This window comes from Cucurbita maxima, unplaced genomic scaffold, assembly GCF_002738345.1.
Source record: "Cucurbita maxima cultivar Rimu unplaced genomic scaffold, Cmax_1.0 Cma_Scf00025, whole genome shotgun sequence".
Classification (NCBI taxonomy): domain Eukaryota; kingdom Viridiplantae; phylum Streptophyta; class Magnoliopsida; order Cucurbitales; family Cucurbitaceae; genus Cucurbita; species Cucurbita maxima.
The window spans coordinates 1,102,716-1,122,002 of NW_019272041.1; the positions used below are offsets into that span (position 1 = coordinate 1,102,716).

The window sequence follows — 19,287 nt, forward strand, 5'->3', positions numbered from 1 at the left end:
AAAAAAAAAAAAAAAAAAAAAAACACCGAAGCTCAAGGTGGGTGGGTGGTGCGAATTTCAGGGTTCTTCTTTTCTCTCTCTCTCTCTCTCTCTCTCTCTCTGTCCCTGCCATTTCCTTGCGTATCCATCTGTAGATCTGTAAGTTATTATGTTTTTTTTTGTTAGAATTCACAGTTTTTCGTTTCGAACAATGCCTTGAATTCTAGTAGATATTTAGGTTTGTGTTCTATTTTTTTCGTTTCTGGTAATCCTTGTAATTTGATTTGACGTTGCTTCGTTGGGGAGGTTTCAGAGGGCCAGATCTTGCTCGTTTTAGGGTTGGATGTGTTGGATTGGAGCTTTCGTAGTTGGGGGAAGTGGTTTTGAGGTGTATTTGAGCCATTAGGGGCTGGATCTCTTGGTATATGTTGCGGTTGTAGCTCTAATCGAATTGGTAAAGGTGTGAATTCGGAAGTGTTTTTTGGGTTCTTTAGTGGGCAGCGGTGTGAATTTGGACGGGGTTATTACGCGTTGCGTTGGATTTAGGGTTTAAAAGATGGCTTCCAATCCTCCTCCATTTCAGGTGGAGGATCAGACGGATGAAGATTTCTTTGATAAATTGGTGGAAGATGATTTTGTGGCGCCCGATGATTCAGGATCCAAGTTCCTCGATGGAAGTGATTCTGATGATGCCAAGGCGTTTGCCAATCTGAGTATGAATGATGCGGACAATACATTCAAGGATTCTGGTGGTGTTGGTGAACGTCAGCATGAAGCTGTGCTGGAGAAGGGTTCCGTGGAGGCTGATCCAGGAGCGGTGGGAGCACATGCAGAGGAGAAGGCTTCAGTGGTTTCTTCTAATTCTGTCGGGTGCGTTAGTGTGTTGGAATCGGGAAATGATGGTATTGCATCGGAATCGACGTCAGATTCGTTGGTGAGCAAGAGCGATGAATCTGCTGGTCCGGCAATAAAGGAGGTTGGATGGAGTTCGTTTTACGCTGATTCATCGCAGAGTTGGGGGCATGGGTTTGGATCGTATTCGGATTTTTTCAATGATTTGGGTATTAATGAAGCAGGGAATCCCGGTGGGTCCTTGGAGAATAATTTGAGTGGTGCAGCAACAATTAAATCTAGTGCAGACGAGAACTATGCAAATAACTCTGTTAATTATGTGCAGTATCAAACCAATCAGCAAGTTTATGAAGGATCCACAGATCAAGTTTCGGCTGGGCAGGATTTAAGTAGCAGTCAGCAGTGGGAAAATCTCTATCCAGGGTGGAAGTTTGATTCAGTTTCTGGGCAATGGTATCAGGTTGAGGACTCTGCTACAGCCGCAAATGTCCAAGGTACCTTTGATGCCAATTTGAACGGTGAATGGGCTGATGTTTCCGGCACGAAAACTGAGGCTGCTTATTTACAAACTGCTCAGTCTGTTGCAGGGACTGTAACTGAGACTAGCACGACAGATGATGTTTCTAACTTTAATCAGGTATCACAAGGGACTACTGGGTACCCTGAACATATGTATTTTGATCCTCAATACCCTGGTTGGTATTATGACACAATTGCTCAAGTATGGTGCTCCTTGGAATCCTACAATTCATCAATTAAGTCAACTAATGAAGCTCATGTTCAGGATAATGAAAACGGGTATGTATCACCAAACAGCTATAATTATAGCAACAGTAGTATTTATGGCGTTCATGGGCAACCTAACACATATGGATCTAGTGGTATTGATAATCAAGGCCACGATGATAAATTGACAGGCTCTTATCATAAGGAAAATCAACAGAGTTCGACTACTTGGCAAACTGAAAGTGTTTCATCTCAGGCTGGCCCAAATTTTGGTGGAAATCAGGTACTGGATAGGTCTACAAGTCCTGATTTTTCTGTAAAAAAAGAGCAGCAGAAGTCTATTAGTTCTTTTGGAACAGTTCCATCATACTTCCAACCAAGTCAAGGTCGTAATGAGGTCAATGGACCTACCAGCTTAAATAACTTTCCCTCAACTATGGATTATGGCCATCAGTTTCATCAGGAGAATTCAAAGGAACATGAGCATATGCCTCTATCGAGTGACTACTATAGCAATCAGACACATGTGACTAATCTTAAACAATCTTTTCACGGAGGTCATCAGTCTTCTTTTGCTTCAAATATTGGAAGATCTTCTGCTGGACGTCCACCACATGCATTAGTAACATTCGGATTTGGAGGTAAACTTGTAGTGGTGAAAGACAGCAGCTCGTTTGGAAACTCAACTTATGGAAGTCAGGTTAGGACTCATTTTTTTCTCTGTCCATTTCCTTTTTGAAAAGCCTCTGTTGCAAAAGTTGGTTTTGAATATTTCACGATGATATATATAAATATATTTATACCACACCATCACAAGCAAATTAATCATGTCCCACTACCTGCATATTCAGATTAAAGAACTTTTATGATTTATTCATTTGGATGCATCAACTCTACTCTGATCAGTTGTCTTTGTTACTTGTGAAGGATCCTGTTGGAGGGACAATTTCTGTCTTGAACTTGATGGAAGTTGTCATGGGTAACGCTAATGCCAATGCTTTTGGCAATGATGTTGGTGCAAATAATTACTTTAGTGCTCTTTGCCAACAGTCCTTTCCTGGTCCATTGGTTGGTGGAAGTGTGGGGAGTAAAGAGTTACAGAAATGGATTGATGAAAGGATTGCAAATTGTGAAACATCAGGAATGGATTACAGAAAAGGCGAAGCATTGAGGCTCCTTCTTAATTTGCTTAAGATAGGATATCAGCATTATGGGAAACTTCGATCTCCATTTGGCACAGACACTGTGTTAAGGGTAAACTGCCCCCCACCCACCACACACACACACACACACACCAATCTATTATTAAACAATCGTTTATGAATGTGTACTACGAGTCTTTAATATTTTAAAAAAAAAAAATCTACTTTTTATTTGCAGACTTATTGTTTTTTAATGAACACTTGATTTCAACTTATTGTTGCATCTGTCTGAGTCATCTTTACATTATGCCTATGGGAAATGTTCCAATTTCTGTTCTTGAATGAACACTTGAGGTCAACAGCATTTCATCCTAATTTGTTTTTGTACTTTTATCAGGAAAGTGATAATCCAGAGTCAGCAGTTGCCACTCTTTTTGCTTCTGCTAAGATGAATAACGTACAATTCAATAACTATCATTCTCTTAGCCACTGCTTGCAGACATTGCCTTCTGAAGGACAAATGCGGGTATCAATTCATAATGCTTTCTCAAACAAATACATGATAACAAGGTTATCTTCTGGGTGATGTAACATTTTTTTCGTGTATGTTCTAGGCAACTGCTTCTGAGGTTCAGAGTTATCTTGTATCTGGTAGAAAGAAAGAGGCTTTACAATGTGCACAAGAAGGTCAGTTATGGGGACCTGCCCTTGTTCTTGCTTCACAACTTGGTGACCAGGTTTGTTTTTTTTTTTTTTTTCTTTTTTTCCCTGTGGATTGTCTTTGCGACTTATCCTTTTTAGAGTATATCTTGGATTCTCAAATTTATCTACTTTGGTGAAAACTCCTTTTTTTAATTCTTATATGTAAGCTGGCTTATTGAATTTTGCAGTTTTACATTGATACTGTGAAGCAAATGGCTCTTAAGCAGTTGGTAGCTGGATCACCTTTGCGGACTCTATGCCTGCTTATTGCTGGACAACCTGCTGAAGTTTTTTCTACAGATACAACGTCTAGCATCAATCCTCTGGGTGGTAGCATGGCTCAAAATTCTTCACAGGTGATGTAGGGTCAAGATGATTTGCGAGTAAAATATATTCAGCATTGTTGCTGTCATGTCTTATCCCTCAATTTAATTATGGTGCTATAATGGATAGTATTTTTTTCCCCTGTTCATGAAATGGAAACCAACTCAATAATCGGAGAGCAGTCTCAGTGACTGTTAAGCTAGATGTGTGGAGAAGATCAACTTTTCTTAGTTTTTCAGGATATATGACGTAATCTTTTGGGTATTTTCCTTACAAGCTCATGTTTTGTTCTCTGGGTCGTATTCACAGTTTTCTGCAAATAGTATGCTGGATGATTGGGAAAAAAATTTAGCAGTGATAACTGCCAACAGGACAAAAGATGATGAACTTGTAATTATTCATCTTGGAGACTCCTTATGGAAGGAAAGGAGTGAGGTCAGATTCTTTCTGAAAAATGTTTGTGATTGATGTTGTTATTGAATGTCTTGTAACCTTAATTGTGGCTGGGCAACATTTTCAGATAACTGCTGCTCACATTTGCTATTTAGTTGCGGAGGCAAACTTTGAGTCATATTCGGACAGTGCTAGACTCTGTCTTATTGGAGCTGATCACTGGAAATTTCCTCGAACCTATGCTAGCCCAGAGGCTATTCAGGTATTCATTAGATATATTCCATGAAGTGCAATCAGTCAAACACTTAAGTTCCTAGTATGACACTTGTTGGGCATGTCTTGAACACTTATTATCACAATAAAAGGATACTCTGTAGCCATAAGACAAACAATTATCAGACGCATGAGCAAAGAGTGTTCAAACTGTTGTTTATTTATTTTTAGAAATTGACATGGAATAGAAATATACGACACAAAAATGATTGACTTCAGACTTCATTCTTGTATAAAGAAAATATTTAGTTAATAACATGTACTCTAATGTCCTTTTCCTTGTCATACATGTATCCTAGATTTTTAGAAAATAACAAGTCTCTTCATTCTTGTCATATTCATATGTGTCCAAGTTTCTTATTTATACAATGTCGGGATTCCCTCCTCTCTAGCATTTGCTCTATTGAAATTTTCCTTTCTTGCGTATCTTACCAATGCTGTTTCACTATTATTCCCAAACGCTCTATACTTGTACACACTTCTTTCCTTTTATTCTTTTGGTATATCACTTTAGAAGTTTCTACAGAATTTACTTTTCTATATCTAGACAGAGAACCGAATTATACGAGTACTCCAAAGTTCTTGGAAACTCTCAGTTTATTCTTCTACCATTTCAGCCATATAAGCTCATATATGCTTACAAACTTTTCTATATCTGAACAGAGAACTGAATTATACGAGTACTCCAAAGTTCTTGGAAACTCTCAGTTTATCCTTCTACCATTTCAGCCATATAAGCTCATATATGCTTACATGTTAGCGGAAGTGGGGAAAGTTTCAGACTCATTGAAGTAAGTGCCTTAACTGGTTTTACATTTTTTTTTTTCCTTTGGATGAGGATTATATATCAAATAAGAAAACAAAAATTTAAAAGGAGAAGATGAAGATCCTCTTAGTCTCTACGACTAACCGAGATCATATGAAAGAGCTCTCGAAATGTCTCTCCAAACCAAAAGAGAAAAAAAAAAAAAAAAAACAAAGAGAGAGAGAGAGAGAGAGGAAGAACCATCTTGAAGCTAAAAATTTGAAATAGGAAGTAACTTATTCAATTTCACTTGAAAATGCCTTGAGGACCCCTGAAAAGCTCTAACATTAGTACCCCAGAGAAAAGCATGAAATAAGAAGATTGGAAAGAATCCAGCTAATGATTAAAATGGAACTCTGGAGAATGAACTCCGAGGTAGAGTAGTTAGTATGATAAAACATGATAATATGATTAAGTGGTCAAAATGAGCAAATATGTTCACTACAAATGACTTGTTCTTCTTCCCCTAATCTTCTTTTTTTCTTATGACATGGCAATCATGTCTAGATTTTCAGATTTTCCAAACAAAGCTAATCTGTGTTTGACTTTGGATTATAATTTTAATTCAATTGAAGAGTAAGCCTATTTATTCTGGATTATAAGACCATATTGTTTATCTAAAAAATTTTGCTGAAGAATACTATCCATCATGCTACGTTTCTTGTTAAAAAAAAAAAAAAAAGAAAGGAAGAAAGAAAAAAAACATCTATTGTGATGAATTGGACACAATTAAATATTTAAAACTACAATCAATAAAAACATTCTGTTCCAGTGTCATCTAGTCCTTTGAATTGGACTATCAAGGTTCCTTATCACTATGACTGATGATTTTAGGATTTGTTTGAATTTTATGATTTTTCGAATTCAGCAAAAATATCACGATACTGTGGAATTTGAATCAGGTACTGCCAAGCAGTTTTGAAGTCGCTTAAAACTGGCCGTGCACCTGAAGTTGAAACGTGGAAGCAGCTGCTGTTTTCTCTTGATGAGAGGATTAGAGCACATCAACAGGTATTTTTCCCACTTTTTGTTTCATTGATTCAGACATAAACTGTTGAAGGCAGTTTTAACAAATGTTCATACGATTTGCACACAACTCTCAGGGTGGATATACAGCTAATTTGGCCCCTGGAAAATTAGTAGGAAAATTGCTCAACTTTTTTGACAGTACTGCACATCGTGTTGTTGGGGGGTTACCACCTCCTGCACCATCAAACTCACATGGTAATGTTCATGGTAATGAACATTATCACGAACCAGTAGTCCCCAGAGTATCAACTAGTCAGTCAACAATGGCAATGTCATCCTTAATTCCATCTGCTTCTATGGAGCCCATAAGTGAGTGGACTACCGATAGCAGTAAAATGACAGTTTCGAACAGGAGTGTTTCAGAGCCAGATTTTGGCAGAACTCCAAGACAGGTGTGGTGTTTGTAATTTGCATTTTCTGCCTGTCACTGCTGAAAAAATTAATAATTATCGACTGGATCAGTTGATCAATTCTATTATTTGCAGCAGAATCATAGCAGTTCTTCGAAGGAATCAATTTCAGCTGATGGTCAAGGAAAAACATCAGATTCAAGAGCATCTCGTTTTGCTCGTTTTGGTTTTGGTTCACAATTATTGCAAAAGACTGTTGGATTAGTCTTGGGGCCTCGTGCAGATCGGCAGGTTGTTACATATCAGATTCTTTAAGTTTTCCTCATTAGATCTTTGTTTTTTTCCCCCCAATCTGGTTGCGAGTATCTTTTCTATCCGTCGAATAACTTTGTTTTTTTTTTTCCTTTTTTGGGTTGTATTACTGAAGGCCAAATTGGGTGAGAAGAATAAATTTTATTATGATGAAAAGCTGAAGAGATGGGTTGAGGAAGGCGTTGAATCTCCTGCAGAAGAGGCAGCCCTACCACCACCTCCTACAACTACGACATTCCAGAACGGTGGAACTGATTACAACTTGAGATCTGTACTAAAGAAAGAAGCACCATCCAGTGATGGAAATGTGGAGTTTCCAACCCCCAATCCTACTCCTGTAGAAAATAGTTCCGGAATCCCCCCAATCCCACCAAGTTCAAACCAATTCTCAGCTCGTGGACGGATGGGTGTTCGTTCAAGGTAATACTTCAATGTTTAATTAATTCGTGATTTCATTTAGTGGAAAATATTTTTTCTCGTTAGTGATGTTGTGGATTGGTTTATAATTTCTGTCAACAGTGTAACCTTGTAATGGCCAAGGGGATTATTATAGAATGGAACGTTCGGTTATTATTCAAATTAATAGAAAGGGGAGGAGTGGGGAAATAACGAAATAGTTGGATATTGAATCTCAGGTTCATGAAACTAACCAGTGAATGTATAGTTAAATGAATACTTTGGGAGAACTGTCAGGCATTGTATTCACCTATGGTGCATAGTTTGGGCACTAGAAATGCAAGTTGTTCAGAGACAAACCAGTTAAACATTTGGCGGTTAGGAATGGGAGTGGGATTATTGGGAATCTAATGCCTATGTTTGGAATGTTGTAGGAATGAATTTTAGAGGTCTAATGAGGTCAAGTAGCGTATGTTTTATGGGAACAAGATTAGTAAATTTTGTCCTGCGGTTGGTTTTTAGGGGTCTCTTATTTCCTGGTACTGGCTCTCCTCTATGAACAGTGAACATCAAGTCAGTGGCATGGATTGTTTATTTATTTTTGCTAATGGAGTATACCATAAACGTAGTGAGGCTGTGAAATGGTGTGGTTGTATCTAGGATTTTCTTGCTATTTGGTGAATTTTCTAGATCATTTATTTGTGGACATACTGATCTCCATCAAAAGAATGAAAACAAAGGAAAAATGTACTAATGTAGGAAAGTGATTTAATTTCTCTCTTGGCTTGTTTTCCCTTCTTAGTTCATAAATGAAATATTCTATTAAAAGTCGACATTTGTCCCATTTTTTTAGTTATTGAATGAAGAACATGATCCAAACTCAGCACTTGTGTGGTTTTGTTAGGTACGTTGACACCTTCAACCAAGGCAATGGGAGCTCAGCTAACTTGTTTCAGTCGCCTCCAGTTCCATCAATTAAGCCAAAGGTTGCTGCCAATGCGAAATTCTTTGTTCCAAGTCCCGCAATGTCAGCTGAACCGACAGAGGATACGATACAAGAATCCTCTCAGGAGGACACCACGACCAGTGAACATCCATCAACATCCACCACAAACGATTCATTTTCTACTCCCTCATCAACTACTATGCCTATGCAAAGGTTTCCTAGCATGGGAAACATGTCAAACAATGGTGCAAATAGAAGTGGCAACGGTCCATTAGTAGCCAACTCCCGACGAACCGCATCATGGAGTGGTGCAAACTTCAGTGATGCCCTTAGCCCCCCTCGTAAACCAACGGGACTTAAACCTTTAGGTGAAGCATTGGGCATACCCCCATCATCTTTTATGCCAAGTGAACCACCACCTTCGGTGCACACGCTGATGAATGGTGGTGGAGGTGGCATGGGAGATGACCTCCATGAGGTGGAACTTTAAGTAGTTAACATGTAAATACCAAGTTTTGTTCCTTAGTTGATCCATACAGATACTCATCATATGCAACAACCGCCGTGCCTGCATCTCTCCCACATAAAAAGGTCAGTCGTGCACCAGAATATATAGAGTTCATTAAAAGCAGTCCTCAGAAAGGATGTGCCCTTTTTGTTTTCTCTGAAATTTCTTTGTTCCCAACCCTGAAATTTGTGAACACAAATATAGTCGACAATCTCTGTATGTTTATGCTCAGATGTCAGTCAGTTCATTTTATTCTCCTAGGAGTTCCAACGTACGATACTTCTGGAGCAGCTAGTATTTTACATTAAAGCAAAGACAGAAGAAGGCCTTGCTTGGCACCACTGTACAGTTCATTTGTTTATTTTTTTTCCCCCTCCCCCTGTTTTTTCTGAAACTAGAAAATGGCCCTTAAGGTGCTTCAAATTGAACATCATCAAGATGGGAAAATGTACTGAATTGTGAAGAATGAGATGATTTGCTTCTCTCCTGTTTTATAATTTTTAGTCCGTTAATTATAGTAATTTAGTGGTTGGCCCCATGAATTCCTTGTAATTGCAATTTTCTTAGAAGCAAAATGGATGAGAATCTTGGAGTATTCTTAAAACATTTTTCTAAGTGGAAAATACATTTTTGCCAATTTAGCTGGTTCTTAAGACCAATACTACTTACATGTGAGGTCTTGATCGTTAATTAGTTGTTTTAGAGTTTTAAATTGGTTTCTAAATAGTAATTTTGATTTAATGCAATGATATATGCTATCTATGTATTTTTTAAATGGGTTGAAATTTTATTTTATTTTGTATATTCTAATAACAATTAGAAACCAATTTTAAACTTCAGAAACAAGACTAAAACTGTTACTTTTAAAATTAAATAAAAACTAAATTCAAATTTATTCAAATTTAGAAATCAATAATACGCATTTTGAAAATATAGCAAATAAAAACTAAGTTTCAATCCTAGGAACCAAAAGGTTTAGGTGATAAATATTATACTTATGATGTTCTTTGTTTTTTTTTTTTTACTGAGTACAACATGTATTGTAATTTTACAAATATGGTAGAAATAACAACTTCGTAAAAGTTTTAAGAATGAAAATAAACCAAAGTTAAAATATTGAGCTTGAAAAAGCATTTGATTCAACCCATTAGTTTTACATGAAAAATGATTTATTACAATGTATAGAATAAATGCAACATAAGCATTTGATTCAGCAGTGTTCTCTCAATGTCAAGTGTCAACGTAATGGAAATACAAAGATGAAGAGCAGGAAGAACATGTTCCATAAAAAGGGGGGAGGGGTGTTAAATAAAAGAATCGAGTAAAACTAAGATAATGCTGCTGAACAATTTTGCCATTAAAATTCTGCAGAACCAGGCGAACGAGGAAATGGGATGGCATCTCTTATGTTATCAATTCCAGTAACAAACTGCACAAGCCTTTCAAAGCCCAAACCAAACCCTGCATGGGGAACTGAAACACAAAGAGGTTTGGTTACAATGTAAACATTTCTCTCTTTTCTTTCTTTTCAAGGCACTGGAGCTCATACTTGAAATTAATACCAAAATTATCACAGGAATATCACATGCCACATGCTCTCAAGAATGATTATTGCCTACACCATCTTTACTAACCCAGCTGTAAATTTTGATTCCAAAAAAAAAAAAAAGTTTGTGCAAATTATTTCACCTTCCTACAAAAACTATAGAATTCTGCATGCTAAGAAATCGATATAAATTCATCACCGGTGGTGCAAAATTTTCAGGCTTTAGATGATCTCGTCTTTTTTACTTTACTCCCCTCACCACCACCACAAAATAGGCAGTCTTGCCTTGTATACGGTGAAGAAATCAAAAGACCACCTTGCTATCTCATCCTTAAATAGGTAGCTTTAACAAAAGTGATGAGTTTTGAGCATTACTGTGATAGCTTATAAGATTCAATTGAATTAAGAAACAGATTCCGCGTTTTACCTAAATCAGAAGATCATTACTAACCATCAAGTTCAGCGTTTTCCATTTATAGCCTGATTCCTAATTTTTGGTGGTCTTTAAGGTCATATCCAGAAGTCCTCGAAAAGCCATATTCTGTTAGCTTGCTTTAATAACTACAACAAATTCTCTTTGGGTAATGAGGCTTCCATTAAGTTCTGGAAAGATTTATTGATAGGTTATGGCTGGCTTCGCAATGCTGTTCCCGACCTCTTTATTCTTTTCCTTGGAAAGGATGATTTGATTAATTCAGTGTTATGTCATAATGATGATTCATTTCCTATCCTCTTGATTTTGATTTTAATTTTCAAGAGACCTCTTTGAGATGTTGAATCCTCATGATTTGTCTAATTTTCTTTCGATATTGATTTACTGATTATTTGTCTCATTCCAAATATTAATGACTCGTGTAGGCAAACTCTCGTGCCCCCTACTAATGACAGTCAAATTTCTCGTTCTATCCTTCTTGTCCCCACCGTTCTTTCAGCCCTATCTATCAGAGAATGAAAGGATTTTTTGGAGGAGGTATTTGTTAGGAAAGACGTTAGGTTCTTCAAATGTTTTTTTTGCTATCTTATAGAATATTTAGCTTGATAGATTAAATTAGAGAGTTCTTAAGAGGAAGCTTCAAATGTGATACATTCAATGCCTCTCTTGGCATTGTCCAGAAGGTTTTGCAACAATTTTTAACTCACAACAATTCAAGCAACTTTTTGTTATTTTCTTTTGTTTTGTTTCTTTGGATCCTTTGTTAGGGCGGTTCTTTTTTCTAATGCCCCTATCTTTTATCCTTATTGAAAAATGAAAAAAAAAAAAAAAACACACACACACATCCACACAGACCACACATCATTATTCTAAAAAGTAAATTTTTTTTCCTTGTTTCATATTTTTGCCCTTTTTTCGTTTAATCACAAAACAAACTTAATTCACAACCATGAGGGCTTCAGCTCTAACCTGAACCATAACGACGCAAGTCAAGGTACCACCAGTAGCTGTCTTTATTGAGTTTCAACTCATCCAGACGAGCTTCCAGATAATCAAGCCGTTCTTCTCTTTGACTTCCACCTATAAGCTCCCCTATCTGAAGCGAGAGAGTTGGGGAAAAGGAAAAGAGCATTAGAACTTTATATGGTACCTTCACTTTAACAATAAGAATTTATACAATAAAAGAAGTCTCTCCCATATTTAGAGGTGATCACAAGAAAAATAAATTATTAACATTTAATTGCATGTCCATAGAAATGCTCTCGGAAAGCTACTAGATTAGTTATAGCTATACCCACACCATTGTCACATAATAAATTGGAGAAAAAATCCGAAAGGAGTACTAACTTCTTTTGGACATTATTAATGGTCAGTGGATAATAACATGCTGCCAAATTCTGAACACAATCAAGTATTCTTTCTCAAATACAACAAGTACCTGAACGTCAATTAATCAAACAAACCAACTGTAATGTAGAACCAATAACAAATAAATTTGCTCGACACAATAACACAAATTAAGGCAGCCCCACATGACAATGAAGATGATGATCAGTTGTAGAAATGGCTTGCATATTGCATCAATTATTGACTCAAATTGCAACAATTACTTGTGCGTATTCTTATATGTATATCAATATATATATATATATATATATATATATTTTTTTTTTTTTTTTTTTTTTTTTTTTTTTTTTTTTTTTTTTTTTTTTTTTTTTTTTTTTTTTTTTTTTTTTTTTTTTTTTTTTTTTTTTTTTTTTTCACGGCCTTTTACACTATCCTCGCATTCCTGGTCTTTTACAATACAAGGATAGTATGTTAGCGTAGAAACAATCAATGGTATGAAAAAGGGATTTCTATCTCAAACGCTAGAGTTAAAGAACCAAGTGAAAACGGGTAAGATAACTGCATAAGAGTCAAAAATTGGAAACCACATAACCCATTGGACTTTTCTCCCAACTATTCATACTGTTTCTAAGCTGATGCCTGGAAGTCAATTACTTCAAAAAGTTACACGATAAAAAGACAACACATTCCCATTGGAAGGTAAAGAGATATATTGGCATTATAACTTTAACATTACCCGAGGAACCAACATATCCATGGCCGCAACAGTCTTTCCATCATCATTTTGCCGCATGTAGAAAGCTTTTATCTCCTATAATTTTACATCAATTGGCAAAATCAGTGTAATTTCTTTGATCAATATTCGGAAGATTAGAAACAAAAAGAAAAGCATACCTTCGGATAGTCTCTGATTATTACAGGGCATCCACCAAATGCCTCCTCAGTTATATAACGCTCATGTTCGCTTTGTAAATCACTACCCCACTTGACCTAAGAAAATTTTAGAAAATTTGAGATCAACATAGCAATGACCACATTACAATGCACAACAATTACTATACTTGGCCATTTGATTTATTAGCATCAATGATAAGGCAGAGATTCCCAAGTGTGTAACATGGTAAAAAAAACAAGGACAGTTACATCTGATATCATTTATCAACTTGGCCCGATAATATTAAACAAAAAAAATTGAGAGGCAAGAACAAACGATAACACCCACGAAAGCAACTTGACTCGCATATCAATGCTATAATTCACCAAAACTAAACTGGATTGGAAACAAATGAACCAAACTAGATTAGTAAGAAATAAACAAATAAATTTAAGTAATATTCAACAAAAGAATCCTTTTAAAACAGTTTGTTCCCAGTAAGGAATTGGATGGAATAGGCCATTTGTTATGTAAGTGTATAGTCATAAGAAGGGTAGGGATATATCTGCTGTGTAGTTAGAATGATTGCAGGTCCACTGTGACTAATCATGCTTGAAAAAGGAGTGACCTCAGTTAGTGTTTTGAAGGAAATCATGGTTAAGAGAGAGCACCGAGTCAAGAGAACTAGATATCATATTATCTAATCATAGAGTATGTTCATCTCTACATAAATAAACGAATTCTATCAGAATATATTTACCAATGTGCAATATATAGAATCATAGAGAAATGAGTGCAAGATGGAACCAGAACCTCTATAGCTCAGTGTAATAAAACTAGTGGGCACTACCGGAAATTCGAACTTCTTATTTGCTCGAAGAAGAAGCTTAACTGCATCTGTATACGTCAACTGCACAAAATCTTTTTCAACCAGGTCCTGCAGAGCACACAAAAAATGAAAAATTTATGGCAATGGTAAATTGGCATAGATGATAGATGTAAATAAAGTTTCAACAGACTACATATAAAGAAAATAACTGTTAACGGTCTAGAAGTAATGGTAAGAGTTCCTACCGTCAGTCGATCAATAATTCCTTTCTCAATCCATGTATTGAAGAAATCCAAGTCTTCCTTGCAATTTTCAAGAATATGTCTCACCTAGAAATAAAAGTTTTCGTTACTCTGAAATTAAGTAATCCAAGCTTTCCAAATATTTGTCAATCAAGTACAACCTAAGACAATACAATGGTCATGAAAGGTAACGTACTACATACTGGAGATATGCAGTTGCACAGGCCATGTCGTCATCCAAATCAGCAAATGCAAGTTCTGGTTCAATCATCTAAAGAATAAAGTAAAAGAGTTGCTTTAAGATGCTTCTTATCACATATGAAAACTTGTAGAACTGAACTTGGTAGGAAATTAAACAAATGCGAAACTAGTTACCCAAAATTCAGCTAAATGTCTGGATGTATTGGAATTTTCTGCTCTAAATGTCGGTCCAAAAGTATAAACCTGTGAAATATTTGAGAACAAAGTATTAGCAGTTTGCAACAATTCCACCATCATGTCTAAACAAGAACCGTTAATGTAGAAAAATTATACATCAGAGAGAGCAGTAGCATAAGTTTCAGCGTTGAGTTGCCCTGAGACAGTCAAGAATGCTGGTTTCCCGAAAAAATCCTTAAACAAAAATGGAAAAGGAATAAATTAAATGCTTGCAAAGAAAATAATACGGAGAAGTTCCGAAGAGATTGTCTGTCATAACTCATTAACGTCTTCCATAAATTTCATCGGTAAGAATCAAAAAGATAGTTGACAAATAATATAACTAGATTCAAGGCTTGTTTCTAAGTTTGCAAAATAACTCACCTGTGACCAATCAATAAATCCCTCTTTTGTCTTTGGAATGGAGCCCACATCAGAATTAGCAGCTTCCCCAGAGCTTGGGATCTATCACCATCAGAAAAAGTTTTTTAAAAAAAAAAGAAATCTAATGTTCCACAAGAATATTGTATAGAACATACAAATTCCAGGCTTTTCTAAGTTTAGACTCTACCAAAGTAGTCACGCAGAACTGTTCACCAGCTCCTTCACAATCTGATGCTGTAATAATAGGACTTGAAACCCAAACAAATCCATTTTCTTGGAAGAACTTGTGCGTAGCGTATGCCAAAACATTCCTCACCCTTGCAACCTATACCACACCATAATATTCAAACTGATTGATTAAACAACCGTTCATAAAAATTATTAAACAAAAGCCAGTACATAAATTTTGTCTGACTAATTATTTTGATCAGTTACCAATTTTCAGGAAACAAGAACATGACAATTAAGTAGCATAGAGGAAATCCATAAATAATCTCCACCCAGAGGAGGCAAAGCAAAATTAAAAGATCTTCTAACGGAAAACTTAGGAGGGAAACAAACTTTGTCTACATATATACATACATACATACATATATATATATATATACACACATACATACATATATTGACGAGGCAACCTCCCTTTCAAAGTTAACATAAAGGCACTTATATTTGAGTTAATTAGACAAAAAGTGCATTGAAATTTTTCCAAGCCAAAGACCTCATCCATTTTCCTTACTTTTATTAAAGAGGCAAGAATTCATTTCCAAACATAAATTCCGTACAAATGCTTTCACATAATTCATCTGTCGTTTTACTTTTCCTTCTAAATCTATGTCAACAAAGTGAACATATCGTGTTTTCTTTTCCCAACCTATGAAAGATCCAAGAATAATACAAGCGCCATGAAAAAATGATATCCAACAATTCAAATCATTAGGATGTATGAAAAGAGGACGTCCTTGTGTCTCCTTTGGTTTCATCAATATCTTCACCAGGAAAAGATGTTCTTTGAGGAATGATACTTCCAACATTTTAACCCCCCAAAAAAAAGCAAAGATTGAGACATTTGATCCATTGATTCACTACATCAGAAAGCACAAAAGTTCAAGATTTCCATTCATCCCTAAATTTTCCATGATGTCAAAATAGTTCATTTTGGTGAGTTAGACAATTGAGACCTTTATTTTTCATGAATATCAGGAGTAGCACCCTAGCCTTGTATTCTAGAATCTATACTAAATAAATAAAAAAACAGAACAATACCGCCCCAAAGGTGTTTGTTCTTGGACGAAGATGAGCTTTGGTTCTCAAAAATTCTCTGCTAACTCTTTTCTTTTGGACGGGATAGGAAGGATCACTCTTGCCAACCTGAAATACAGAAAATATTAACACAAGGGGAAATGTTTTCTGAATTTGAACATCTATAATGCAGTCTAAGTACATGATATCAAATATAATTTATCAGCCATTAATAGAGTGTGAAAGTGAATTCAATATCTCAACTTTTACTTCATTAAAAGAAACTGTGTTTGCCATTTTTATGTATTGACAAAGGAAAAGAGCAAATTATTGATGCAAGTATCCAAGCTTATTTGAAGACCGTTCCATTTCTAACTTTCACTTTTCTTAAAATCAAATATGTTTGATCGCTATTCTTTTCCATTCTTCAAAAATGTTTTTGATATCTTAGATTTTTTTTAAGGGACACAGAATCTTATTGCAATAACGTAGCCCTTCTCTTACCAATCTCTCTTTACCCATGTATTTTATCTTATTATCTTCTCTCAACTCACATTTTTCCTATTAATTTTGTACGCATCTCCATTCCTTTATACACACTTTCTTCGCTACTGTGCCTCCATACATGCTTTCCCCTGCTTTTCTTTCTTCAAATATAATTTCCTTTTACACTCTTGCCTGTCCATTTGAATAATCGATTAGAAAAGTCAAAACAAAGCAACATTGATTTTTTCAATTTTAAAGTTCACAATAAAAAAAGCATTGTTCAATAACTTTCTAATGTAAAAATTTTAAGCCGAAAATAGAAATGGTTCAATGGACCCTTAGCAATTGTTTCATTCTTTCTAGGTTCCTTCCGAACACATATGAATATGGTCACTGCCTTTTCAATGAAGTTAATCCAACGTACTAATACCTTGTACTAATACTTGCATATATGCATCATTCTTTTTCTTGTGCCGTTCAAATTATATCACCTTTTTTCTGGATGTATGTATTATGTGAGAAAATACTGCAGTTCGTGATCAGGAAAAATGATTGTAGCCAAAACTACTTGAGAAAAAAGGATGAGAAGTACTAACCATAACAACTTTTTGGAGTTTCAGTTCCACTTTTTGTTTTGATCCTTGGCTGGCAACCACGACCCCTTGCACCCAGACTGATGCACCAGTTGCGATCAAGCCTGATTCAACCTGCCATCAAACTCAAAAACTGGAATAAGAACACAGAGGACAAGAAAATACCTATTAAAAGAAATCCTAATGCCTCTCTCGGTGCCCATGATATAACTTCTTTTGTAATTGTCTACTACAGTTGATGGAGCCTCTTTTTGTTATCCTTATTAACTCTCTGAACTACAAAATTCCAAGGAGAAAAAAAAGAAAACAGTTCGTTCAGATACCTGTAGATCTTCAAAATTGCCTTTTCCTTTTTAAAAAAAGTTGTCACAAGGAAAATAAAATGATCATCTAAATAAATGGCAAGTGCGTAGACAACTGCATTCTCTCTTGCCAACTGTTAGTTAACAGCTTTCACGATCATCCTCCAAAAATATCAACCACCAAAATGAAAATGAAAGAGAGAAGATTGATCACTCTATCAATCAGGCAAGTTAGTTATAGAGCAAAAAATATGCATATTTCAAACCCCAAACAGCTTCATATATCCTCTAGCCTTCTCGTGTATTATTTTGTTTCATTTTGATTCGAAGGATCGTTAGTTTCTTAGGTTCAAAAGATGGATATGCTTGCTATTGACATTGTTTATTAAAGAAGAGAAAAAGAATAAGCAGAGTTCGCCAACTATTTAAGTACCAGATTTAGCTGACTTGAATACCTGATCATAACCTTCAGTAGTTGAATCCATGACACATTGCATATTTGAAATGCATGAGCCATCATTTACCTAAGCACAAGGAAAAACGAGGCAATAAGATAATCACGATACAAAACAATATTTATTCTTCCAACAATCCATATCCAATCCCCTGTCTAAAACTGCAACTTTTATATTTCCATTTTTTTCTTTTGCCCCATTTGAAATTAATGTCAATGATGGCTCTGTTTCATATCCCCAATCTCTTAAATTTGTTATTACTAAAACCAATAAAATCATCATGGAACCAAAACAGAGCTTTGAAAAAATTTACGACTGTGCTAATAACAGAAGCTCCATGATGCGATTCGACGGTGTTTTCATTCAACGATGCCGTGCGATTTTTCACTACAACTTAAGAATACTAGAACTGGCCAAGAATTATCAAGCCAATTCTCATATGGTTAATGCAATCTTATCTTCCAGTTTTTCATTCAGAATTTACCACCACATGAATGAAAATGATTCGGATAAGGAAATAGAAAGGAAAATCTCAAACTTCCTATCCTGCATTTCTCAGCCTCTAAACTGATCCCTATCACATCACGAATAGGCTGACCTTACCTCCATGAACGTAACGCTGCTCTGAACCCGAAGAGTTCGAACCCATCCCTTCACGATGAGCGTCTGTCCGACTCTATCCAGCCCTTCATCGAGGCCGCCCTTGACTTCAGATATCCTCAGCTTCTTTCTGAATTCCCCAACCTTCTCCCCTAGCGAGGCCTTCCAAACATCAGAAACTTCAGGTTTCGTCTTCCCCGTAGCTTCCCCGGATGAGAGAGCTGCAGAGACGGCAGTGCGAAAACTTCGCCGGAAATAATCAGAAGAGTGGCGGCGGGGAATTGGCGGGAAAAGAATGTACGGTGGTAGTTTTTTAGGGAATCTGGTGATGAAACGGAGAGCTGAATAGGGATTGAAGCGGAGAGAAACGGCCGGCGACATAGCGGCAGCCATTGAAGGCTTGTTTGTGCCCGTGTGTGACTCCTACTGGTTGTGTAAATATCCACTCCCACGAGCGGACCCGAATGACCTTCGCTGATGCGGCTGCTGCGGCGGTAGTGTATACATTTAAGAGATTTTCACTATTTTTACATTTTCTTCATTAATAAATCCAAAATTTATGAAATTAAAGTCAAAAAATAAAGAATATTATTAATTATACACGTCTATTTAAAAATATTTGACATTTAATGGCCTTGACATTTTCACGTATCTTCCGAGATTTGGATATACTAACCAGTACATACGAGACCTCTTAGTATACTCTTATCTCATAGTTTCGGTGTTTTTATAGATAAGATATTGAAAAATGAAGACACCACCGTTGAAACAGACAATTATTATTAATTTTTGTTTAGATC

The 19,287-nt window shown here is 36.0% G+C and overlaps 2 protein-coding genes across 6 annotated transcripts; one reads left to right on the forward strand and one right to left on the reverse strand.

Moving 5' to 3' along the window:
* The first annotated feature begins 10 nt into the window (after positions 1 to 10).
* LOC111498321 (protein transport protein SEC16A homolog) lies at positions 11 to 9,234 on the forward strand. 5 transcript variants are annotated; one of them, XM_023149485.1, is made up of 15 exons: positions 11 to 138; positions 293 to 439; positions 563 to 2,257; positions 2,485 to 2,811; positions 3,097 to 3,225; positions 3,314 to 3,436; positions 3,590 to 3,757; positions 4,035 to 4,160; positions 4,246 to 4,380; positions 5,055 to 5,182; positions 6,099 to 6,207; positions 6,300 to 6,617; positions 6,711 to 6,866; positions 7,003 to 7,307; positions 8,188 to 9,234. In XM_023149485.1, exons 3-15 carry the CDS (start codon positions 695 to 697, stop codon positions 8,717 to 8,719), a joined length of 4,119 nt encoding a protein of 1,372 aa, XP_023005253.1. In that variant the 5' UTR covers positions 11 to 138; positions 293 to 439; positions 563 to 694; the 3' UTR covers positions 8,720 to 9,234. The 5 variants fall into 5 exon arrangements, with proteins under 5 accessions (XP_023005253.1, XP_023005251.1, XP_023005249.1 ...); XM_023149483.1 differs by having other exon boundaries at positions 286 to 2,257; XM_023149481.1 differs by having other exon boundaries at positions 293 to 2,257.
* A 672-nt stretch (positions 9,235 to 9,906) lies between these two features.
* LOC111498374 (asparagine--tRNA ligase, chloroplastic/mitochondrial) lies at positions 9,907 to 18,973 on the reverse strand. The gene is made up of 15 exons (XM_023149585.1): positions 18,491 to 18,973; positions 17,888 to 17,956; positions 17,134 to 17,244; positions 16,076 to 16,180; positions 14,997 to 15,134; positions 14,810 to 14,890; positions 14,543 to 14,620; positions 14,384 to 14,452; positions 14,205 to 14,279; positions 14,012 to 14,095; positions 13,788 to 13,874; positions 12,958 to 13,053; positions 12,800 to 12,874; positions 11,686 to 11,812; positions 9,907 to 10,210 (listed from the first exon to the last, which is right to left on the reverse strand). Exons 1-15 carry the CDS (start codon positions 18,878 to 18,880, stop codon positions 10,095 to 10,097), a joined length of 1,701 nt encoding a protein of 566 aa, XP_023005353.1. The 5' UTR covers positions 18,881 to 18,973; the 3' UTR covers positions 9,907 to 10,094.
* Positions 18,974 to 19,287: the final 314 nt, after the last annotated feature.